Source organism: Panicum virgatum, chromosome 6K, assembly GCF_016808335.1.
Source record: "Panicum virgatum strain AP13 chromosome 6K, P.virgatum_v5, whole genome shotgun sequence".
In the NCBI taxonomy this organism is placed as follows: domain Eukaryota; kingdom Viridiplantae; phylum Streptophyta; class Magnoliopsida; order Poales; family Poaceae; genus Panicum; species Panicum virgatum.
The window spans coordinates 39,580,896-39,606,469 of NC_053141.1; the positions used below are offsets into that span (position 1 = coordinate 39,580,896).

The 25,574-nt window shown below is 53.5% G+C and overlaps 2 protein-coding genes across 3 annotated transcripts; one reads left to right on the plus strand and one right to left on the minus strand.

Moving 5' to 3' along the window:
* Window positions 1-855: 855 nt before the first annotated feature.
* LOC120712589 (glutamate decarboxylase-like) lies at window positions 856-4,390 on the minus strand. The gene is made up of 7 exons (XM_039998420.1): window positions 4,096-4,390; window positions 3,803-4,007; window positions 2,855-3,055; window positions 2,557-2,771; window positions 1,820-2,073; window positions 1,678-1,730; window positions 856-1,552 (listed from the first exon to the last, which is right to left on the minus strand). The coding sequence occupies exons 1-7, from the start codon at window positions 4,182-4,184 to the stop codon at window positions 1,070-1,072; spliced, it is 1,500 nt and encodes a 499-aa protein (XP_039854354.1). The 5' UTR covers window positions 4,185-4,390; the 3' UTR covers window positions 856-1,069.
* A 2,173-nt stretch (window positions 4,391-6,563) lies between these two features.
* On the plus strand, window positions 6,564-24,876 carry LOC120712591 (DNA polymerase epsilon subunit B-like). 2 transcript variants are annotated; one of them, XM_039998421.1, is made up of 13 exons: window positions 6,564-6,785; window positions 6,890-7,070; window positions 7,629-7,782; window positions 7,946-8,077; window positions 8,371-8,448; window positions 8,541-8,645; window positions 8,798-8,878; window positions 8,972-9,102; window positions 9,202-9,296; window positions 9,566-9,665; window positions 23,800-23,914; window positions 23,996-24,106; window positions 24,300-24,876. In XM_039998421.1, exons 1-13 carry the CDS (start codon window positions 6,614-6,616, stop codon window positions 24,444-24,446), a joined length of 1,602 nt encoding a protein of 533 aa, XP_039854355.1. In that variant the 5' UTR covers window positions 6,564-6,613; the 3' UTR covers window positions 24,447-24,876. The 2 variants fall into 2 exon arrangements, with proteins under 2 accessions (XP_039854355.1, XP_039854356.1); XM_039998422.1 differs by lacking the exons at window positions 23,800-23,914; window positions 23,996-24,106; window positions 24,300-24,876 and adding an exon at window positions 10,044-10,625.
* Window positions 24,877-25,574: the final 698 nt, after the last annotated feature.

Sequence of the window (25,574 nt, forward strand, 5' to 3'; positions counted from 1 at the left end):
GAAATGTTACATTTCTAGAAATTTTTTTGTATTAGTTTCATATTTTTACAATTTAGAATAAATTAGTTTTGATTTGTACATCTAATTAGAAATTTTTATTTTTGAAAAAGATAGTTGGATGGCATCTATTATCCGGTTTTGTAGTTAAAGGGTTGAAAATCGAACTTTTGTGATAGTTTGAGAATATAAACTGAACTTTTTCTATTTTTCTACGTATCTAAGCAGTGTGTACAGAAAAACTATACATTTTAAAATGCCAAAAACGACTTGTAATTTTAAAACGGAAGGAGTACGTCTACTGTCTCTATATGGTCGGCTCGCACGCCTTGCCCAGTTGCCCGCGCCCACGGCCCCGCCATGAGCCTCCGGCTGGGACTACCACGGCCGTCGTTGTCTCCTCAGGCGACGACGCGGCGAGGGAGGCGTTCACGACGCACGACGGCACGACCACGCGCGCCTCGCCTGGCGCGCCGTCCCGGACACCGCCCTCGGATTCTCGGAGCGGTCCGTGATCTGGCTGCCGAGCTCCGCCCGGCTCCCTGCGCGGCATCGTGGGTCGTGGCCACGCACGTCTTCCCCCCGCGCGGCGCCCCGCGAGCGCATGGCGCGCGACCTTGTGAGCTGGCACGCGACGCCGGTCGCAAGGTGGACGTCGGCCAGGTCGTGTTCCATGCAGTGGCGGAGCTAGGTGTAGGTAAAAGTGGGCTATGGCTACCCCTTGCCATGCAAAATTTCCATTAAATGAATAGTAAATTTGACACTAATTATTGATTTAGCACCTCAATTACCAAAAGTTGCCCCCCTAATTCTTTGTTCTGGCTCTGGTTCCATGCCTCAAGGTTTGAACCCCTGGCAGAATTCCAACATCCACATCCTGACATCCATTATTTCTGGTTCGTTCCTGAACATTGCCATCCAAAACACAAACAGCCAGATCTCGTGCTATACGGTACAAGACCACCAAAGCAAAGAACACACGGAGTTCGACTACGCATACAATGATCCAAGCTTCAAGCACAGATACACAAGCACATACGTACAATACAAACCATCCTCCTCCACGCGTCAATCAGCACGGCCCGGTCTTCTTCTTGCTCACGGCGTCCCTCCAGCGCGAGGCGACCTCCCGCTCGATCTCCAGGATGCTCTTCCTGGCCACGACGCCGCCGCCGTCGCCCGACTGCCCCGCGGCGGTGGCGGTGGCGACCCGCACGGCGTGGGTGGCGCAGGCGTCCAGCTCGCGCAGGATCTTGAGGACGTCGCCGACGAGCCGCTCCAAGAGGGTCCGGCTGAAGTCCTCCCGGATGACCACGCGGAGCACGGCCACGTGCTCCGCGTCCGCCGGCATGGTGTACGCCGGCACGATCCACCCGAACCGCCGCAGGTTCTCCGAGATGTCGAACACGCTGAACCGGCTGCTGTCCTTGAGCGAGAAGGCGACCAGCGGCACGCCGGCGTCCTTGGACAGGATGTCGAACCGGCCGGTCGCCGCGATGCCCTCCCGCAGGATCGCAGCGTTCTCCATGCAGTTCTCCATGATGTTCTTGTACCCCTGCAGACGCCAGCAGTTAGTTTTGATGAATGGAATTCAATCTGCCATTCTGTTCCCGATACACACATTGTCTTCAACGAAACTATTCTGGAACCTGTAATGTACAAGGATAAAGAGGAGAATACCTGGAAGCCAAGGCGAATGAGCTGATAGTATTGTGCAATGATCTGACTAGAACCTGCAGAGATGTTTCTAAGCTATCAATTTCCTGCAATGTGAGAAAGGCCAAATAAAATAACTGGATGACCCAGACCTGGAAGAGATTACCTTTGGAGAAGTTGAGCGTGAACGTAGGCTGGTCTGTCCCCAGGTAGTTTATATGGAAAATGAGCTCTTCAGGCAAATCCTTCTTGCTCCTCCAAATTACCCAACCAACACCAGCGTAGACAAGGCCATACTTGTGCCCACTGACATTGATGCTCTTCACTAGTGGTAGCCTGAAGTCCCATTCAAGCTCAGGGTACAGGAAAGGCGCTATGAACCCTCCGCTCGCAGCGTCAACATGAATCGGCACATCCCACCTGCATTGGATGAATAACAGAGTAAGCATCTTAACAGAAACCTGAGCAGAGTATGTTGCATTGCTGTGCTTTGCATCAACAGTTCTGGTTTTATGCTTAAGATGTTGAGTGTGTTGTTTGCTATGATTTCAGGAAAATACCAGCTACACAGCGCGTTGTCGAAAGCATAGTTAAAAAAGAAGTAAAATGCCAGTGAGCTATGATGGCACCATTGGCACTGTTCATTCTTGGAAATTAGTTTCGACTTACCCATGGCACAGTCCATGAGTTACACAAATAATTCAAGCAGGCTTCACTCCAAGAAATAAGTCAGCAGCTTTGCTTTCAAGAAATTTGTTTAATGTAAGGCATATCAAAACTTATAACAATGATTGACCACCACTTGGAACCCCAAAACATACATCAGGCCAATGCAGCTAGACCAATGAACCATAATGACTGCATTTGGAAAATAGTACACTGGACAGCAGATAAAGTGCTTACCCAGTTTCCTTGTTCTTTTCAGTAAGAAGGTCATTCAATTGCTTGACATCTTCAAACTCTCCTGTGAGAGTAGATCCCAAGATAGCCGCAACACATATGGTGTTCTCATCCACCATGTCAACAGCCTTGACAGGGTCCATGACATAATATCCTTCAGATAACTTAACCTCCTTTAGCTCCACTTCAAAATATCTTGCAAACTTCTCCCAGCAAACCTAGCAACATGAGGAATCACCAGAGGCATCTATCATAAGGTCGTGTACGATCATCTTATTTGATAAATTATACAAGCAAATACCTGAACATTAGCACCGGTGACAATGTTGGGTTTGTCATACGGCTTCCCCTGTTCCTTCCTCTTGTTTTGCCATTTCCTCTTGAATGCTAGGCCTGCAAGCATAATTGCTTCCGAGGATCCCACTGTTCCAACTCCGACAGCAGTCTCATCCTCCTTAATCGGCGCGTTGAACAGGTGAGCTATCATATTTACGCAACGGTTCTGCAAAGATATCAGCAATCAATAAGCAAATGTGTAACAGTAATTAAAAAGGCAGAAGTATGTTATTAGCAAGTAACAGTCATGGAAATGGTCAAAGCAGCATTAGCCAACTTCAGGTAGACCGGATTGGACAGTAGGGAGACCCAAAGGCAGGCAGTGAATCAGGCATGCCAACATCACGCAGAAAATTAGAACGAGTGATGTTTTCACAACATTATCATGTGAGCCAGTAAGTAGCTTTCATCCAACCACTGCTTCCCTTGCACAAGAGGGACCCCACAGGCCAGTAAAACTAAAATTATCACAGGCATACCGATTATTTGATTTTTCTTTTTGGAGCAACTTTTTTATTTTGTTCCCCATTTTTTTTTGGCAGATCAACGTTTCTGAGGTATTCAGGTTATAGAAAATATACTAAAAACTTTTTTTGATGTGTTCAGACAATCACACTGTCCGACTCTTTCAATAGTACTAATAATCAAAACTGAGGACTTCTTTTTGTCTGAAGCCCAGATGCTTGGGGATTTCAGAGTTCTTGGGGACTTCAGCAGAGTCCAGACGGTCAGACCCTCTATTCTTGGCATCGATCGGGTCCTAAAAGATTCTAGTACAGGTCTCCATGGCTCGATATAGAAATTGGAAAGATGGAAGCACAAGACTGACAGAACCATGTCAGCAAGATTTCAAGCTTTGGCGGAACTAGAAGATGGTGCGATCTGGTTGCAGAAAGTATCAAAGTAGTGGCACCTGGAGCTCGGTGGTGACGGGGTACTCGTCCATGTCGACGTAGTTCTTGTTGATGGAGCCCATGATGAGCTTGTCGCACTCGGGCTCCATCCAGGTGGTGACGAAGGACGCCAGGTTCAGCCGCGGGTTGCCGTCCAGCATCAGCTCGTCGTTGATGATCTGGTACGCCGCCTCCCGCGGGATCGACCGCTCCGGCATCCGGTACCTGCGGCGAGGACGGCAGCAGGTCAGATCAGATCAGCAGTGGCAGCGGCAAAAGCGAGACCGTGCCCAGCCGGGCCGGCGGGCGTCACCGCGGCAGGCGCTCGCGCACGTAGCGCGACGCGAAGGTGCAGGCGACGGCGTCGTCCCGGGCGATGGAGCTCGCGTGCGAGAGCGCCATGGCTGGTGGCTCCCTGGTGGTTGTCGGCGTGGGGGGTTCGGTCTGTGTGGTGGTGGTGGTGGGAGAGGGTACAGTGGTGTGCGTGGTGGTGGCGCTACTAATAATGGAAGGCGCGGCGACGTGGCCCAACCATCGGCCGCCGGGGGGCGAAACGGAACGGCTGCGACTACCAGTATGAGCACAGCAGCAGCCACTGACCGTCGGAGCGGGTCCCGGACGTAGCGGGACGCGAAGAAGGTGGAGGTCACCGGCTCGGCGTCCGTGCCGGCCCCCGTCGCGGCCACGCTGACCACCATCGCCTCTCGCTTCTCGCGTACGTACGGGGCGGGCGGGCTGCCGGACGGACAGCGACGGCGACCGACCGAGGAGGGGAATCGATTCGCCCCCCGCGGGCGGAAGCGGAAAGGCGACGGCGACGCGTCAGAGGCCGCCGCAGCGAGCGAGAGTGAGAGCTGGTGCTGGTGCGGGTGAGGAGGGTGCGTGGCGTGTCCCGGGTGGTCTCGCGTCGTCGGGGGGCGGGGCCCGGCCACGACGGGGACGTGGGGTTATAGCGGGCGGGTCGGGCGCCGCGCCGGCTCGGCCGTTCGGGAGTCGGGACGCCGCGCGGGCGGTTTGCTTCGGTGGCGCGTCGCGCGCACGCAGGCGTGGCGCGCGGCCGCGCGGCGAGGTGTCCGCGTGGTGGCGGGGCGTGGCGTGGGGCTCTTGACGGAGCAGTTGTTTATTGCGGATCCCCACGCGCGATCTCGCCGCGTCACTGCGTCTCCGTGTCGCCGGCGCCGAGAACTCGGGTGTCAGCCACAAGGCCCACGGCCGGCTCTGTCAAGGAGCACTCAAGTGTGAACTCGGGAATGCGCTGTCATGCTATGCTTTATGTCAATCTGATAATCTTAATGCATTGTGTATTTCACGGTTACAAAAAGTTTATGCCAGATTGATATTAGAATTTCTTTAAAAAAGATCGACATTAGAATGAAACCACCTCGCTTAATATACGTATTCATTGCACAATTTCATTGATAAACTGTCATATTGAATTGTTAATTAGTATTAATGATCAAATATACTATATGATCTACAGAAGTTGATGATTATGTGTGGATAAAACTCAAATCCTCTCAAATTCATTCTAATTTCATGGCTCTTGGTAACCGTGTACATCAAGTTTCATAGTATAAAACTCTATTTTTTTTCTCTTTCTTCTTAAATTGCATGTTATGTCAATACTTTTTGTCTGTGTAGTACATCATTTAAGAAGAATGAAACTCATATGACATTTGCATTGAAAATGACCTTAGATGATGTAGCGGATCCCACAACATATGCTGCTGGTTGGGCATGACATTAGGTCATTTAGAGTTTAATCGCGAGCTACCAAAATATGAGCATGTCAAAATATGGGTATGCCAATTTTTTTACCAAAACGTTGGTAATTTTAAAAAATGAACTAATTTTTTATTCCGTCAAACAATTACTAAATTTGTTTTAGCATATCCACATCTAATATGTCAATTTCTTTTTTTATATATTTTTTTTGATAGGCACCAATCTCATCCTCACTGCCTTTTACCCTGTACGGGGTCGCTTCGCGGGGAAGGATGGGTCCGCAGCGACCGACAGTGGGATCTTTTGCGGCCTCCTGCCTGCAAGGCTGCAATTACTGCAAACACCAACTAACTGTGGGCACCCCGGCCGGCGACCGTCTACTCGTCTAGGTAAAAACTGTCATCAGGTAGAAATCATAATTGTTTATTTTCTTAGAAACCAGTACTCCCTCTCATCCAAAAAACAAAAACTTTCATTTCTTGAGGAATCAAACAGTTTCGAATTTGATCAAGTTTATATAAAAATTTACTAACATTTATACCTTCAAATAAAGAGCAGACAAATAGATAGAATCACTTGACGGTGTTATTAATGACTTGATTTTTTTAGATAAAGATTGATGGCTTAATGTGATTGCGACTTCGAAGGCGGATGTGTTGCTTGTACAAGCCACCACATAGAATCCCTTGCCTGCTTGTCCTGTTTGCATTTGTCACCCGACATATCGTATCAAATGATCAAAACTAAAGCTTTACCGAGATCAGCTTTGGCCCCACCAATCCATCATGTTTGATGGAATAACGCGTACAAGCAAATTAAATATCTCCACTTCCCAACACCTCAATCTCAGGACTCCAAATTCAAAAGGCCCACTGGGCTTTACCCACCTCACGACATAAAATTGTGGTTTAGCAGGCGCTGGGCCTGTCAGAGACGTGATATTGGGCCAGCCCATACGATTTCATACCGTCTACGGCCCAATAAGGCGCACAAAGGCAGAGAAGCCCGGGAAGTCGCCATTATTATCCCGCCATTTCCCCGAACCCCAATCCCCGCTTCCCGCCACACCCTCTGCCCCGCCGCTCTCCGCCCCCCCTCCTCCTCCCATGGCGGCGCCGTCGGCGGCCACGCGCCGGAAGCTGCAGCGCAAGTTCCGCCTGCGCGGCTTCACGCTCAAGGTCGACGCCCTCGAGGAGGCGGCCGCCTTCCTCGAGCGCTTCCCCGAGGCCGAGGACGACGCGCTCGACCTCCTCCTCGACGAGCTCGACAAGGAGCCGCGTGAGCCACTCCTACCTGCGCTTGTCTTCTCCTCTCCTCTCCTTTTTTTTTGTGGCCGTTGTTTTGATTCCTGTCGCTCTGGGCGCCCCGCGCGGTGCGCGCAGTGCAGTCGTCGATACTGGATCGGGACGCGGTCCGGCGCGTGGTGGCGCTGCTCGTCGAGGCGGAGGAGGCGGTCGACGCGGCGTCCCCGGCGGTCGCCAGCGCCCGGTCCGCGCTGCGGGTGGTGGACGCGTTCCTCGTGCCGCGGTTCCACTACGACCCAATCAAGAAAGTGTTCTACGAGTATGTGTACCCTGCCTTTTCTCCTGTAGATCTGGGCAATTCGCTACGGGGGTTTGATGTTTTGTTCCCTTGCTTTGGGCCTTGCTGTTGAACTTTGTCTAAATGTGACTGCTTCGCTAAATCGGGTAGTTTCTGCCACAAAGCACTATTTAAGTACCTGAGTCGCTTAAATCTGACTTGAACTCTTTTTGCTAATTTGCAGAGTATGTGTATTAGAGTAGTTTGTGTGGATCCTATATTTACAACTTATTTTAGAAAAAAAAAACAAAACTCTTATTTCTACAAGTTTAAAAGAAACTGTGTTAGATGAATTCTTTTTTGAGTTCAAGAAATCGCTGCCGACTAATTCGTCATTTAATTGGCCTGGTAATGTGGATGTAAGGGGTTTTAGAAAATGAGCTCATTTCCTTACTAAGAAATTCATGTTGAGCACATAACTTGCTGAAAGAGCTTGCTTTCTGTATTCCTTGGCCGTATTTTGAGAAATGGGAGGTAGCGATTACAAAGCCCTCATGTTTCTATCGTTGACCATATTCTGGGATTTTCTATGCATAACAGGCACACTGGCAGATTACCTATCCATGGAGAAGCTGGAGATAAAGCTTCCCTTTATAGGGACAGGTACCAAGTGCTACTTCAGAGGCTATCTCGCGATAAATATTTCTCTAAGCCAGCTTTTGACACGGTTGTGACTGAAGATGGCAGTTGCGAGGTATTTGTCCATGCTATGCTGTATCTGTCTATCATAGATTGATTCTTCAACCCTTACGACTTGATTCCAATTTTGCAAAGAATATCATTACACCATTTTTTTTTCATTTTGTTTTGTGTTAGTCTTTCTATGTGATGTTGCTCATACTTTTTTTTCCATTTAGATTACTTCTATACAGTCTCTAATTGGGTGCACTGGACGGAGATGGATCATGGGGGTCATTTCACAGTTGGAGGAGCGCCAGTTCTACTTGGAGGATCTTACTGGAGCAGTTCCAATTGACTTATCAAATGCCATATCCTAATAATGCAGTGTTATTTTACCACTGATGGCTCGTTAACATTACATTCATGTGAACAATCTATTAAAATGATATATATTTTTTCTTTATCAATAAAAATGGGTCAACCTTAAACTTCCTCCAGTCACATGTGAAAGAGGGTATACAAAGGAATTTCCTCCTTTTTTATATAGGTTAGCATAGAAGACTAAGAACATTTGAAGCATTGTTTTACCAACATCAGACATTATCCATGTGGGTTCAATGATTGTTGAGAAAGCATTACCACTTTCCTTAACATATAACACAAAATCACGTCAGGTTTTTTTGTTGAAAATACTGTGATCGTGGCTGAAGGGGAGCTGCTTTCAAATGGCATTTTCCAGGTCTGTATGCAATTTGCATTTCATTGAAATTTTTCCAGCTCTTTGCTGTATTATTTATTCTAATAATGCAATTATGATCAAATTATGCGCAGGTTAATACATGTGGGTTTCCTCCCCTAGAGGACAGGGAAGCATCACTTTCATTGCTCATGGGTCTTGATTTCTTTGGGGGAGGTGTGATACCAACTGAAGAAACAGTAAGTTCGATAACTCATAAAAATTTGGTGGGACCCCCTCCCCCAAATTGCTCGAAAAAAGAGTTCAATAATTTCATTCTAAATGTTGAATAATTTGGTCTTGTCAAAAATATCTTTACTGATATTGTTTTGCTATAATTAATAACCAACAGCTAAGGTTATCGCCGCTCGAAAAAAAGGCTGTGAATGATATGTTTGTCATACTTTCGGATGTTTGGCTGGACAATCCTGAGGTACTTCTCTTTTACATTAGTTCTTGACTTTGTATTACAATCATTATTGAGTCCTACTCTAAGGATGTTTATATGTGTTATCTCGTAGAGAAGACTATGGAGAAGTTGGCTATTGTTCTTGATGGTTATGATAGTGTGGAAGTGGTGCCTTCCCTCTTTGTTTTGATGGGCAATTTCTGTTCTCGTCCCTGCAATCTAGCATTCAATTCTTTTGAAGAACTTAGGTATGACTTCCTGTTCCATTAGAGATGGCCGAAAGTTGTATGCTCTTTGTTCTTGCTATTCCAGTGCAAGATAAGCATGAACTGTGTATTTTGACGCAGATTGCAATTTGGAAAGCTTGGTGAGATAATTGCAGCTCGATCTAGATTAAAGGAGCATAGCCGTTTCTTATTCGTTCCAGGTCCTGATGATGCAGGTACTCCAGATTTAATGATACACTTTTAGCTCAATCTAGATTTAGATGAACCATGTTATGGCTATCAGTTTGGTCCATTATTTTTATATCCTAGCTTTACTATGCTATTTTAGATGTACAACATTTTATGTGATAGTAGTAGTGATAAGACTACAAATTAGCTTGTTCACTGATATTGTGCCAACTGCCTCCCCTGATAACTGCAAGGAGATGTTTCTTTGTTTCTTCGTTACTTGACATACTTTTTTTACTTGAAAACAAATATGCAGGCCCTTCTAAAGCTCTCCCAAGGTGTGCACTTCCAAAATATCTAATTGAAGAACTTCAGAAGCACATCCCAAATGCAATATTTGTAAGCAACCCCTGCAGGTTTGTCATATAACTAATGCTTAAAATTCCAACTGCTACCAGGATTATGCTAATATGAAGATGTGCACGTCAAACACAAGAGTTATTAATAAAATTTTGGGTGTAAAACTAGTATGGCTTCCAATATTGAAATCTTAAGTATTCAGCCAAAGAAAATCATTGTTTCCAAAATGATGTAACAACAGTGTTATTATGTTATGAATCATGCTAACTGTAACATGCCATCATTGTCTGTAAATATAGCAAAAGGTCAGCAATCACTATGAAGTTAAGCTGTTGATGTACTGCAGTAAATGTTTTTTAGTGTTAGAGTATATTCACGGACTGCCATATGTATCGGGGAGGTATCTTACCCTCCGTTCGGACATGCTGTTGCAGCAGTAGCAGCCAGACAGGAGCAGCAGGCTTTTTATCGGCACCAATTCAATCGAGTAACTGCTTGGGCTGTAGCACTATGCAGCTGCAGCCCTGCTACAGCCATCACAACCGAACACACTGTATATATACTGCCCGAGAGGCTCAGGCAAATTACCCCACACAATCTATCCTTCATACATCGAATGTACTGAAGTTACTGTGGTAACTTATGCAGCTAAGCTCTCAATTATTTTGGGATCTCTTTACGCAATTTCATGATGCACAATGGCAATGGATACATGAAGAGCTTAATCACCATTTTTCATGCTAGTCTACTGATGTTGGTGTATATGTGAGCCCGTGTATAGAGGCCCATGTATAGGAACTATATATGCCCACCCTTCTAGGGTTTGGAGGAATACATCTATTATTCTCTCCTACATGGTATCAGCTAGTTTCTCCTTCCTCTAGCTGCCGCCATGGCTGGCCGGCCACCGGCGCCTCCTTCCCTTCCCCCTTTTGCTGCTGTTGTCCCCTTTGGCGCCGCCGCCGCTGGCCCCATGGCCGGCCGGCCGGCGTCACCCTCCCTCTCCTCCTTTCCCCCCTTTACTCTGCTCCTGCCGCCCTGTGCAGGGCGCCGCCCCCCCTCTGCTCCAGGGCGCGCCGCTGCCTCCTCTGCTCCAGGGCGGGGCCGCCGCCGTCGTCGCGGGCCTGGGCGCGCTCGGCGCGGACACCACCGCCATGGCCGCCCCTCCTCTGTTCGCCGGCGTCCCGACGCCTCCTCTGCTTCAGGGCGCGGGCCCCGCCGCCGCCGCCGCCTAGGCCGGGCCTGGCGCTGGCGCGGGCACCCGCCGCCGCCGCCCAGGATCCGGCGCGGGTCTGGATCCGGCCGCCCTGCGCGTCACTGCGCCCCTGCGCGTCGCAGGGCCTCCCACGACCCCTGCGCGGAGCCGCCCGCGCCCCTGCGCGTCGCCGGGCCGCCGCCGCCACCCATGACCCCTGCGCAGCACCTACGGAGCAGCCCGCGCCCGCGCCGGCCACGGGACCAGCGGCACCCTGCGTGCCTGCCTGCCTGTCTGCGCCACGCGAGATGCGGGTCTGGGCGCCGGCACATGCGCGTTCGCCTGTGTGGCCGCCCCAGGGTGCCGCCGCCGCCCCTACCGCGCCTTGGCGCGGGCCTGCGCCTCACGCGGCCGACGCATGGCCACCCCACGGTGCCGCCGCCGCCCGTACCGCTGGATCCGCGGGCGTGTGGCCGCCCCTCACACCGACCGTGCTTGCGCCCGCGACGGCCGCGCTGGCCAAGGCGCGCGTGCCCGCACCCGCGCGCGAACGCGCCCGCGTGGCCTGCGTTCGGTATGCCCCCCAACGCTGCTCTCTTCGCGGCCCTCCTCGCCGCCAAGTTCGAGGCTGCGGCGGCTCAGGTGTGGGTCCGCGCGGTTGCCCTCGCTTGGGAGTGCGAGCGCTCCGCGGCCGACGCTCTCACTCGTCGGGCCGCCGCGGAGAAGCACTACTTCCATCCCGTCCCCTTCCTCGAGCACGGTGCTTCGTCCTCCCACCAGGCTCCGCCCTCTGGATCTGGACCCCGGATCGACCCGCTCGACCCCCTCCTTGGTGATCCTCTCACCGGCCAGACCGGGGGTGGGGGAGGCCGCGGGCGTCGTCAGCGGGGGGGATGTGGTGGTGGTGGTGCTGGTAGCACTGCTCCGGCTTCGACCCCGACTCCTACTCTTGGCCATGGTGGTACGCCCTGGCCATCCTTCAGCGCCGCCCATGGCCAGAGCGCATCCCGATGTGGCCGTTTCAGGGTCAGTGGGGCCCCTCGTACTCGGCCCCAGCCGGCGGCCATGCTCGCCGCTGCTGCTCCCCTGTTCGCGCCGTTCTGGACCCCGCCCGCTCCACCCAGCCAGCAGCCGACCTGGCCTGGGGGGTGGTACCAGGCCGCACTGGCGCAGTCCTTCAGCGCCATGGGGCGGACGCCGCCGGTCAGCACCGAGTGGATCGCCGACTCGGGTGCCTCCTTCCACACCATCCCTGATGCCGGTATCCTTTTCTGTCCGACCCCCCACCCCTCTTGTCCTTCTTCCATCATGGTTGGTGACGGGTCTTGCCTTCCTGTCACCGCCGTGGGTTCTGTTCCTGGCTCTTTTCGTCTCTCAATGTCCTTGTTGCTCCTCAGATGGTTCATAACCTTCTTTCCATTCGTCAGTTTACAGCTGACAGTTCTTGTTCCATCAAGTTTGATTTTTCTGGCCTCACTGTAAATGATTCGGCCTCCCGGCGTCCGGTATTCCGGTGTGACAGCACGGGGCCTCTTTATACCCTTTGCCTTCTTCCGCTGCACCACTCTCGCCTTCTTCGCCCTGGCCGTCTTGGTCTGCCGCTTTTGCCGCGACGCCGTCTTTCACTACCTGGCACCGTCGTCTTGGTCACCCTGGCCGCGATGTTCTGGCTCACCTCAGTCGTAGTACCGATGCTCCTGGTACTAGGGCTCCTGCTGAGCACCTCTGTCATGCGTGCTAGCTCGGTCGTCATGTTCGGCTCCCTTTTTCTTCTTCTTCGCATGCTGCGCATGCGTTTGATCTTGTTCACTGTGACCTGTGGACCTCTCCTGTTCTCAGCCTTTCTGACTATAAGTACTATCTGGTGGTGGTCGATGATTTCTTGCACTACTCTTCGACTTTCCTTTTGCGCGCCAAGTCTGAGACCTTTCCAACCCTCCTCCACTTCTTCGCCTGGGTGTCCATTCAATTCGGCCTCACCATTAAGGTCGTCCAGTGCGACAACGGGCGTGAGTTCGACAACTCCACCTCCCGTTCTTTCTTCCTCTCTCGGGGTGTTCAGCTGCGTATGTCTTGTCCGTATACCTCTCCCCAGAACGGCAAGGCTGAGCGGATGATTCACACGACGAACGACGTCGTGCGCACTCTTCTGATCCAGGCCTCTCTGCCCCCGTCCTTCTGGGCTGAGAGCCTCCACACCGCCACCTACTTGCTCAACCGTCTTCCGTCTGTTAGAAGCTCAATTCTAACTCTCATTGAGCTGAGAGGATGACAATGAACTTGGGGCAATTTTCTGGTTTTCTCATATTCACAAACTCAAAGCCATGCCAACCCAAGGGGCTGGGGATACATACTTATAGGCAGCCAAGGCAGGCAGCCAAAGCTTGCTGCAGCAAAAGATGCTAAGATGCTAGTCAAAAGAACTAAAGCTAGATGCTGTCCTAGCAAACTGACTGTCCTAGCAAGATGCTGTCCTAGCAAACTGAAATATGCTAAAGGAATATATGCCCTGGTCCTTGCAAGGACTCTATGCCTTATCCATCCAGCACAAAGACTTATCCATCATTCTCCCCCTAAGTCTTGTGCGTCGTCTTGTGGGAGGATTGGACCATCCCGGTCCTGGAGCAGAGCTCAAGGAACTTGATCCTCCCAAGGGGCTTGGTGAGCAGGTCTGCAAGCTGGTCCTTGGTGTTGATGTAGCTTGCCTTGATGCTCCCGTCCTCCAAGCAGCCTCGGATGAAGTGGTACCTCACCCGGATGTGCTTGCTCCGTTCATGGAAAACGGGGTTCTTCGCTAAGGCCAGGGCGGACTTGCTGTCCACCCTGAGCTCCACCGCTCCAATGTCTCTGCCGAGTAGATCACCCAGCAGTCGAGCGAGCCAGAGCGCCTGAGTCGACGCAGTGGAGGCCGCTATGTACTCGGCCTCGCAGCTGGACAAGGCCACCACCTGCTGCTTGACCGACTGCCAGCTAACGAGGCACTCGCCAAGGAAGAAGAGGATCCCGCTCGTACTCTTGCTGGTGTCGATGTCGCCGGCGTGGTCGCTGTCGCTGTACCCGACGAAGTGTGCCGCCCCAGGGCACCTCGGGTAGTGGAGACCGTGGTCGAGAGTCCCCGCAACATAGCGGATGATCCTCTTCACGGCCTGCTGGTGCTCCGTCGTCGGTCGCTGCATGAACCGACTGACGTAGCCGACGGAGAACGCCAAGTCCGGCCGTGTGTGGGCGAGGTAGCGGAGGCTCCCCACAAGACGCCGGTACTGAGTAGCGTCCACCTCCTCCGCCGTGCTGTCACGGCTCAGCTTCAGCCTCTCCTCCATCGGAGTGAGGGCTGGGTTGCAGTCGGTGAGCCCAGCGAGCTCGACGACGCGCTTGGCGTAGGCGGTCTGTCGAAGTGTGATCCCGGAGTCGTCCTGATGCACCTCGATCCCCAGGTAGAAGGAGAGAGGCCCCAAGTCGCTCATCTGGAAGGTGGCCTTCATCTCCTCCTTGAACACTGCCACCTCCGCATCCTTGGTGCCGTTGATCACCAAGTCGTCGACGTAGACACCCACCAGCAGGGCATTGCCTCCTTTGCCCCGCCGGTAGATGGCCGCCTCGTGCGGGCTTTGCTCGAAGCCCATCCCCTTGAGCGTGGAGTCCAGCTTGGCGTTCCACGCCCTCGGGGCCTGCCGCAAGCCATAGAGGGCCTTGCGCAGACGTAGCACCTTACCCTCCTTGCCGGGGATCGCAAACCCCGGCGGCTGGTGCACGTAGACCTCCTCCTTCAAGTCGCCGTTGAGAAACGCCGACTTGACGTCCATGTGATGGACACGCCAGCCCTCCTGGGCAGCTAGCGCAAGGAGGAGTCGCACGGACTCCATCCGTGCCACGGGAGCGAAGGCATCGTCGAAGTCGACTCCCTCCTGCTGCACGAAACCTCGTGCCACCAGGCGAGCCTTGTGCTTGACGACGGTGCCGGCCTCATCCCTCTTCAGCTTGAACACCCACTTAAGGGTGATCGCGCGGTGACCGCGAGGGAGATCAGCAAGCTCCCAAGTGCGGTTCTTCTCAACCGCGTCCATCTCCGACTGCATCGCGGCACGCCAGGCCGCGTGTCCCTCGGCCTCTGCGAAAGACCGAGGTTCGCCATCGTCGCACGCGAGGTGCAACTGCGCCTCCAGGTCGTGAGGCACCAGTCCCGGCACCGGCTGGTCACCGAGAAGGTCCTCCATCGTACGGTACCGCAACGGCTCACCGTCATGGTACGCGTCGACGCGCTCCTCGTCGTGAGAGAGCGGAGTAGCGAACTCCACCGGACTGTGCTCAGCACGAGCAGGTGTCGAAGTAGACGGGCCCGGAGGAGTTGTAACACCCTAAGTTAAATTTCAATGTTTAATAATAAATTTAATTGGTTTATTTAATTTTTCTAAGGATTTTTGTGCTAGTCTTGCATTTAATCTAATTTTGTTGCATAAGTAATTAAAATTTATTTTAGGGCTAACTGTTTGTGCATTCATGCCGTTGCATAGTTTTACTTGTTTGAGTGTTGTAGGGTTGGATTCAAATTTGAGTTTGAATTCAAATAGTTTGAGTGAGGTTTACAAAAGAAAAGAGGAAGGAAACAGCCCAATAGCCAACCCAGCCCAACCCGCAAACCCTCCTCCCAGCCCAAACCGTCAGCCCAGGCAAGCTCCACGCCCAGGCCCAGTCCCTTCCCGCGACCTCCTTTCCCCAGCCCAGTGGCCCAGCTCGCGAAGTGCAGCAGCCCAGCGCACCTGCTCGCCCCGAGGCCCAGCTGGGCCACTGGGCTGGGGAAAGGAGGTCGCGGGAAGGGACTGGGCCTGGGCGTGGAGCTTGCCTGGGCTGACGGTTTGGGCTGGGAGGAGGGTTTGCGGGTTGGGCTGGGTTGGCTATTGGGCTGTTTCCTTCCTCTTTTCTTTTGTAAACCTCACTCAAACTATTTGAATTCAAACTCAAATTTGAATCCAACCCTACAACACTCAAACAAGTAAAACTATGCAACGGCACGCAGTACGAGGAAGGCAAGTATAACATGAACAACCTATCACCTTTAATTACAATTTCATACTGTATTTTAATACTGTATGCCTTTAAGGACTTTCCTAGCCACTTTATATCCTTTATATATACCTTTGGGTTGCATTTTGGTTAGTTGTGCTAGTTTGCTGCGCTATAACACATTCTGGTCCTTTTTAATTAATTTGATTAATGGTTTACTTGAACTTAATTCTGAGAGTGGCCCTCTGTGTGGCTTGAGTGGCTCACGTCTCGTTAAAATTGGCTTTTGTTAGAAACATGGTTTAGGGGGCCAGCACGGTGCTTAGTGCTTGGTTGGCCACTCTCCATAAGGACCGGTTCATAGAGCGACAACCTGGGACAACAGCGCTACCACAAGGCTAGATGATTATGTTGATGGGTTGACTATCACTATGAATGTGATCCAGCCACGCGGTCGCAAGGAGTCCAAAGAGCAAGCAGCAGAAATAATGCAAGATGTGAAGATAAGTTCACAGGGAGGTCAACGAAGTAGCGCCATTCACCGCCACCGCATGTGCTACAAATGCGGGCAGAAAGGTCATTATGCTAAAAGTTGTCCAGCACCTCAGGCTCCACGGCGGGCAGGACAGCAGGGGCGCCCAGCCCAACCCAGGGCGCCACGACAGGGGAAGGTGAACCACGTGACGGCCGAGTCAGCAGCCAAGGCTCCTAATGTGGTTATTGGTACATTCATGGTCAACTCTTATCCAGCTATGGTGCTTTTCGATACCGGTGCTACCCATTCTTTCATTTCCAAGTCATTTGCCGAGCAGCATCGTATACCAATTTCTTGTATGAGGACAGCTATGATAGTTACTTCACCTGGGGGCCAGATACACACATGCTCTATATGCTCCAGAGTTAGTATTGTCATAAGGGGGCAGAATTCCGCACTGGTTTGATCGTCATTGATTCCTTGGGGGTAGATGTGATTTTGAGCATGGAGACCCTTACCAGATGGGGAGTCCGTATTGATTGTGCTCAGCGGACAATTCACTTGTCAGCATCTGATGACCAAGAGGTGACAGTAAGTGCTACGGAGTCTTCTGGTTTTCTTCATCAGATGGAGGCTAGACCCACGGATGGTATTCGTGTGGTGTCTGAATGCCCGGAGGTCTTTCCGGAGGACTTGCCAGAAGAAGGAAGAGGAGTTGATGAAGACATATCCTGACCTCTTTGCTAGCCAGCCCAGAATCTCGGGACGAGATTCCTGTAAGGGGGTAGGATTTGTAACACCCTAAGTTAAATTTCAATGTTTAATAATAAATTTAATTGGTTTATTTAATTTTTCTAAGGATTTTTGTGCTAGTCTTGCATTTAATCTAATTTTGTTGCATAAGTAATTAAAATTTATTTTAGGGCTAACTGTTTGTGCATTCATGCCGTTGCATAGTTTTACTTGTTTGAGTGTTGTAGGGTTGGATTCAAATTTGAGTTTGAATTCAAATAGTTTGAGTGAGGTTTACAAAAGAAAAGAGGAAGGAAACAGCCCAATAGCCAACCCAGCCCAACCCGCAAACCCTCCTCCCAGCCCAAACCGTCAGCCCAGGCAAGCTCCACGCCCAGGCCCAGTCCCTTCCCGCGACCTCCTTTCCCCAGCCCAGTGGCCCAGCTCGCGAAGTGCAGCAGCCCAGCGCACCTGCTCGCCCCGAGGCCCAGCACCGCAGCCCATTTTCCCTCCACGCCTCAGCCAGCAAACCGCCAAGGCCCAGCGGAGCGCGCACGGCCCGTTCCCGCACCCCGCCTCGCCAGCGCCGCGTCGCGCTCCCCACTTCCCTCCTTCTGCCAAGCTCGCCCAAAAGGAAACACAGATGGGTAAGGTCAAGGAAGAGAGAAAAACTCCATTATTTAAGGTTCTATCCCATTTAGACAACACTGCACAGGCATTACTGGAGTAGCTATCGGTACTGGAGTGCGCGGCGTCGCCGGCTGTGGTGGTGCAGCCGAGGAACTCGGCGTAGCCGGAGTCGTAGCGGAAGGGCGTGGTGCCGCCGGTGTGGCGGGCGCCGGAGTCGGTGGAGGCTCGGGGACCGGGGTAGGCACGCTCGGCGAAGAAGAGCTGCCTACTCCCCCAGCTCCCTCGAAGTGGACGTACTCGACGGTGAAGTCGTCGTACGTCGGAGCCGAGCCGTCGTCCACCGCCTTGTCCCACGCCCATCCTCGCCCTTCGTCGAACACAACGTCGCGCGCCGTGCGCACACGCTGTGTCTCCGGGTCGAGAATGCGGTAGGCCTTCGAACCCGCCGCGTAGCCGATGAACACTCTCGGAGTGCTCCTGTCGTCGAGCTTGCCGATGTGGCCAAGCTCCTTGGCGAACGCGAGGCAGCCGAAGACCCGCAGGTGGGAGACCGCCGGCTTGCGCCCATGCCAAGCCTCATACGGCGTCATGCCGTCGAGTGCCTTGGTGGGCGAGCGGTTGAGGATGTAGACGGCCGTCACCACCGCCTCTCCCCAGAAGACAGCCGGCATCCCCCTCTGCTTGAGGAGGGCCCGGGCCATCCCCACAACCGTTTGGTTGCGCCGCTCGACGACGCCGTTCTGCTGCGGGCTGTACGGCGCGGAGTAGTGGCGCTGGATGCCCTCATCCGCGCAGTACGCCGCGAACTCGGCCGCCGTGAACTCGCCGCCGTTGTCGGTGCGCAGCACGCGCAACTTGCGGCCGCTCTCCGCCTCCGCAGCAGCCTGAGCACGCCTGATGGCGTCCGCAGCCTCTCCCTTGCTGCCGAGGATCATCACCCACATGAAGCGGGAGAGGTCGTCGACGAGCAGCAGGAAGTAGCGCCGTCCTCCTGGTGTGACCGGTGTCACCGGGCCACACAAGTCCCCGTGTACGAGCTCGAGCCGCTCCTTGGCTCGAAAGCTCGCCTGCTGGGGGAAGGAGTGTCGCCTCTGCTTCGTCAGCACGCAGACGTCGCAGAGCTGCTCCACGTGGTCGAGGCACGGGAGGCCTCGCACCATCTCCTTGGCGACGAGCCGCTTCAGGGCCTCAAAGTGGAGGTGCCCAAAGCGCTCGTGCCACTGCCATGCCTCGTCGTCCCTGCGAGCTGCAAGACAAAGAGGTTGGGCCACCCCGACATGGAGGATGTAGAGGCGGTTCTTCCCTCGAACCACCCTGGCGAGAAGCTGGCGACGGTGGTCCCAGATGCGGAGGACCCCGCTGTCGATCACCACACGGGAGCCGCTCTCATCGAGCTGCCCAAGGCTGATGATGGAGTTCCGCAGCGCCGGGATGTAGTAGACTCCGGTGGGCATCCGGTGCTCTCCGGACTTGGCGGTGAAGATCACGGAGCCCACGCCCTTGATCTCCACGGCGGAGGAGTCCCCGAACCTGACGGAGCCACCTACGTCGACGTCCAGGTCGGAGAAGAACTCCCGCCGCCCGGTCATGTGGTGCGTGGCGCCGGAGTCGAGGTACCAGCCATCGACCCTGTCGTCGTCGGAGCCGTTGCCGAGGAGAACTTGGGCACGCGGCTCGTCGAGGTGGAGTAGAGCGGTGACAGGCGGTGCCGTCGGGTGCGGCTCCATGTCCCCGTGGAGTAGGAACAGAGCCGGCTCGTCATCCGGCTGGGCCTCCGCGACGTGGGCTTGGCCCCCACGCCTCCGCTGCGGGCAGTCCCTGGCCCAGTGGCCGGGCCTGCCACAGTTGTGGCAGGCGTCGTCTCGTGCCGCCTTGGGCCTGTCAGCGGCGCCGCCCTGAGCATCTCCGCGGGCGCCACCCTCGGCGCGCCCTCGTGCCCCGGCTTGGGCACCTCCGCGCCCCTTTCGCGGCTTGCCGCGCTTGCGGCCACCTGTCGAGGAAGAGGGCTCCCCCCTCCTCCTGTCACCGCGCCGAGCCTCCCACTGCTCCTGAGTGAGGTGGAGCTTCCCACCGATGGAGATGCCTCCCGAGGGAGGCTGTGGCTCGTCGTTGTCGACGACCTTGAGGCGACCTATCGCCTCCTCGATCGTCATGGTGGAGAGGTCCAGCAGAGACTCGATCGAGCGAGCGGTCTGTCTGTACCTCTCGGGGACGCAGCGGAAGAGCTTCTCGACGGCTCTCTCCTCGTCGTAGGTGTCGTCGCCGAACTGCACCACCTTCTGCAGCAGAGTGTTGAGACGGAGGGCGAAGTCATCAACATCCTCACCTGGCTTGAAGGCCAGGTTCTCCCACTCCTTGCGAAGTGCCTGGAGAGTGGTCTTGCGGGCGCGGTCGCTGCCGATACGTGCCGCAGCGATGGAGTCCCAGGCCTCCTTGGCAGTTCGCTTCTTGGAAAGCGTGAACTGCATCTCGGACGGGGCTGCTGCGATGAGAGCATCTAGCGCCCGTCGATCCTCATCGTAGCCGACGTCGCCGTACCGGACTGCCTCCCACATGTGCCGCACCTGGAGCTTCACCTCCATGACTGCGGCCCACTCGACGTAGTTGGTCTTGGTGAGGGTGGGCCACCCACCGCCGGGACCGACGTCCCTGACCACCGCCTGGAGGCCGTGGTAGCCGGGGGCGCCGCCGCGCGCACCCCAACCAGGAGCGCCGCCACCGCCCTGCGCGCCGCCGCCGCCAGGGGCGCCGCCTCCGCCCTGCGCGCCGCCGCCAGGGGCGCCGCCTCCGCCCTGCGCGCCGCCGCCAGGGGCGCGGCCTCCTCCGCCGGGTGCGCGGCCCATTGGACCGTCGCCGGGCGCACCGCTAGGCGCGCCGCCGTCCAGGCAGCCGCCGGGCGCGCGGGCCCCTGGACCGTCGCCGGGCGCGCCGCCGTCCAGGCCACCGCCGGGCGCGCGGGCCCCTGGACCGCCGCCGGGCGCGCCGCCGTCCAGGCCATCGCCGCCGGGGTGGGCTGCTGCCCACCGCGTGGTTCGCTCCCGCGCTCTCTCCCTCTCCAACTCCTCAAGGTCCTCGTCGGCGGTGGCGTCGCCGGCGATGGAGCTGCTGAGGCTGCCGCGCAAGGTCTCAACCTCGACCTCCGCCGCACGCGCCGCATCCTCCGCCTCCTCTGCTTCCACCTCCGCCCTGGCCGCTGCCAGCTCCGCTGCAGCTAGCCTGGCCGCCCTCGCCGCTGCTGCAGCGGCTTGAGCCGTCGCTCGCCTGCGCTCCTCTGCCGCGGCGAGCTCGGCGTCTCGCTGGCGCCGTGCGCTCGAGGCGACCGAGCGCTGAGACGGTGCGTCGGACATGGCGCGCCTCCAAGGGGCTGTTGCGTGGAGAGGGGGAAGGGAACGGGGAAGAAGCTGCTGGTGCAGCAGCTGCTGCTGCTGGTGCAGTTGCTGCTGCTGCTGGTGCAGCTGCTACTGCTGCTGCGCTAGCTGCTGGTGGTGGTGGTTGGGCTGCTACAGAGGCTTGGGAAGGGGAGGAGCAAGAGATATCCAACCTACAGGAAAGTACGGCTCGGATACCAGATGTTAGAAGCTCAATTCTAACTCTCATTGAGCTGAGAGGATGACAATGAACTTGGGGCAATTTTCTGGTTTTCTCATATTCACAAACTCAAAGCCATGCCAACCCAAGGGGCTGGGGATACATACTTATAGGCAGCCAAGGCAGGCAGCCAAAGCTTGCTGCAGCAAAAGATGCTAAGATGCTAGTCAAAAGAACTAAAGCTAGATGCTGTCCTAGCAAACTGACTGTCCTAGCAAGATGCTGTCCTAGCAAACTGAAATATGCTAAAGGAATATATGCCCTGGTCCTTGCAAGGACTCTATGCCTTATCCATCCAGCACAAAGACTTATCCATCACCGTCCACTGCTTCTCCTGCTCCCACTCCGCACCACGCTCTCTTCGGTACCCCTCCTCGCTACGACCACCTTCGGCTCTTCGGGTGTGCGTGTTACCCTAACAACTCCGCCACCGCTTCTCACAAGCTGGCGCCCCGCTCGACTCGTTGTGTGTTCCTTGGGTACTCCCCTGACCACAAGGGGTACCGATGCTTTAACCTCACCTCTCGCCGCGTTCTGATCTCCCGACACGTCGTCTTTGACGAGTCGGATTTCCCCTACTCCACCTCCTCCACACCTTCTCCTGACCCCGAGTTGGAGTCTCTATTTTCGACTGACCCGGTGGTTCAGCCACCGTTATTTGTTTGTCCTTTCTCTTCAGATTTTCCCGGTACATCGGCACCGTTTCCGGTGATCTTTGCTGCGTCGAGCGCGGCCCTGGTGCCCGCAGTCGCGCCACACGCGGCCCCCGGACCTCCGATCGTGCCGCGCGCGGACCTGGTTTCTCCTGCTGCGCCACACGCGGCCCCGGTGCCTCCTTCTACGCCACGCGCGGCCCTGGTGCTTTCCCCTGCACTTGCGCGGTACGCTCAGCCGGTGCAGGTGTACCGACGTCGTTCGGCGCCGACACCGGCGCCGTCGCGGTACGCTGAGCCGGTGCAGGTGTACCGGCGTCGTTCGGTGCCGACATTGGCGCCGCCTCCTGCTCCGGAGGCTCCTGCGACGCCTACACCGGAGCCGTCGCCGTCGCCGCCGCCGCCTCTACCGGCTCCCTCTCGAGCCGAGCCGGCGGTGTACCACCTGCTCGTCGTCCATCGGGATCCTCGGCATATCCATCCTATGGTGACTCGGCGGATGTCATCTCGTGTCGCGTCTGTCTGGTTGCAATGTGGTGACTGTCAAGTGGATCTGGACGCATAAACGTCGGGCTGATGGCACACAGGAGCGCTACAAGGCTCGTTGGGTTCTCCGGGGGTTCACTCAGCGACCTGGTGTGGACTATGATGAGACTTTCAGCCCAGTGGTGAAGCTTGCTACTATGCGCACGGTCTTCTTGCTTGCGCTCTCGCGCTCTTGGCCTGTGCACCAACTGGACGTGAAGAATGCGTTTCTTCACGGCATTCTGTCAGAGACTGTCTACTTCTCTCAGCCAGCGGGATTTGTGGACTCGAGTCGTCCGAATATGGTCTGCCGACTCAACAAGTCTCTTTATGGTCTGAAGCAGGCTCCTCGGGCTTGGTACTCTCGGTTCGCCACGTTCTTGCTGACATTGGGGTTCACCGAGGTCAATTCTGACACGTCTCTCTTCATCTACCACCGTTGGGATGAGACTGTATATCTGCTGCTCTATGTCGATGACATTGTGCTCACAGCCTCCAGTCAGCAGTTGCTTCAGAGTGTCATCTCCTCTCTGCAGCAGGAGTTTGCTATGAAGGATCTGGGTCAGCTCCACCACTTCTTGGGCGTCACTGTTGAGCCTCGCCCGTCTGGTCTTCTCCTTCACCAGTGGCAGTACGCACTCGATATTCTTGCGTGGGCTGGGATGACTGATTGCAAGCCCTGCTCCACTCTTGTCGACACTCAGGTGAAGCTGTCTACTGATCTGGGTGATCCGGTGGCTGATCCTACTGCCTACCGGAGTCTGGCTGACGCTTTGCAGTACCTCAACTTCACCAGGCCGGACCTCACCTACGCTGTTCAGCAGGTCTGTCTCCACATGCATGATCCCCGGTGGCTAGTTGTGGCTGCGGGAGGGTATTTGTCTTTTGTACTCTATTTGTACTCTCTTCGTGTCCAGTCTTGAACACTGCTGCGTCGGTAGTTCAGACTGCGGGTGGGTGTTGGCTTTCTTGTTGTCTAGTTTTGAACACCGCTGCGCCGGTAGTTCAGACTACGGGGGGTGGGTGTATATGTGAGCCCGTGTATAGAGGCTCATCTAGAGGCCCATGTATAGAAACTATATATGCCCACTCTTCTAGTGTTTGAAGGAATACATCTATTATTCTCTCCTACAGATGTGCCTAGTATACTTTAAGATAGGCAGCATAATGCATGTAATATATATCTGTTTTAGGTCCTGTGTGCTTTATCTGGTTTAATTTCTGAATCGTCGTCCACTGAAATTTCAGTCAGGTCTTGCCACTAAAGTGATAGATTTGCCACAGAACATCTTGTCCAAATTATTTCACCAATCTAGATCAAGTTGTAATGATCAAAAGAACACTTCAGCTTACATATTTCTCAGTTCCTATCCGTTCCATCTCTAATTCAGGGTGAAGTTTTATACACAAGAAATTGTGTTTTTCCGGCAAGATCTCCTTTACAGGATGCGGCGGTCATGTCTCATTCCACCAACAACGGAAGAAACAAATGACCCTTTTGAGCATGTGAGTTAAATGACTTGTGTCTTTTTTGTTAATTGTTAGAATAATCCCTTTGGAGAGCTTAAGCAATACTTTTCTTCTCAGCTGGTAGCAACTATCACCCATCAGAGTCATCTTTGTCCATTGCCTCTTACTGTTCAACCTATCATATGGAATTACGATCATTGCCTTCGGCTGTATCCAACTCCTCACACGGTAAGTCAATTGAATGTAGTTTGTGCAAATCTTGCCTCAAAAAATATTTTCGGGTTATAGTTGCAGTGGATCTTCTCTTGTGCTCTTGAATATGCACAACTCATAAGTGAACTTTTACTGAATGAATATAGCCGCTCTCACCAAAAGTTTGGATGATATAGTACTCATTCTTCTCTTTTCATAACTTCTTCAGATAGTATTGGCTGACAAAAGCGAGCAGAAAGCCTTCAAATACACTGGAATTACGTGCTTTAATCCAGGTTCATTTGCAAATGATAGCACCTTTGCAGCATACCGACCTTGCACTAAGGAGGTTGAACTTTCTGCACTAGAGGGCTAACAAAAAGGGAGAAAAATTGAGACGTACTGACATGTAGCATCCAACCCAGCATTCTCCTAGTCTTCGATGATATATAGAAATGCACATCATCCATCCAGATTGATATTTGTGGCGCTGGCAGTTAATTAAGGAACTGGCCATTTCCACTAAGAATCTGGAAATAACATGGCATCCATGAAGTTGTGTTTCTCTGAAGAGATCTGATGCCGACATCTGATCATAGGCTCAATAGAGGAATAGCAACAGATGGTAATGGTGTTTGTGCAGCAAACATCTCTAGATGGTTTTAACTGACTGACATTGTATGTTTTACCAACATATTTTTACTTGTACCATTCAGAGTTCATTGTTGTAAATCATGTTAACAAGACCACCTTTTGAGAGCGTTCCTAATTGTTCTATGTCAAGTATTTGATGCTCAACTTTCTGATCTCCGATGTTTTATCTGATTATTCTGAAAAATTAATCATGTGCTATATCTGATGGCTCAACAATAGGTGAACCATACAGAAAACGAATTTCTGCTGACACCGAACCAGCATTTCTGTGTGACACAGTTTGATGATGAAGACACATCTCAATGTAACCGCGATTATGTTAATGCGCAGGTCCACACAAACCTCTTTTTTTTTATCGAGGATTGCACATCTTTTCATTAAGGTAGAAAGTAGTTTAAACAACGCGGACAGACTTTTTTTGGGCAACCTGAGTAAGCTCTGAGCTCATTGGTAACTTAAAGCTCTGAAAGAGTGCTTCAGCTTTAGGGTCGTGCGTGCTGATGCAGAATAGCAGGCTTTAGGTCCTTTCAGAAGGAGCACGTAAGCATGTGTCGAATCCTTCTACAATGCTTGAATTTAGCTCAGCCAGGCATTCAGGATCCTCTTTTACCGTTACTACCCGAGTTATCTTTGCATCTCGTTCTTGCTTGGTGTTCAGAAATTACCATTGCCAGACAAGGATCCTTGCTTTTCGGTACACAGTACATGCTGAGTGTCTCTTCAAATATATACGTTAATCTCTAGGATGGCCAGAATGGTTTTGTTAGCGTATGAGAAAATTCTTTGCTAGACTAATATGCTTATTATACCTAGGGTTTTTAGGGAGAAAAGAGAAATTATCCTGCTAAAA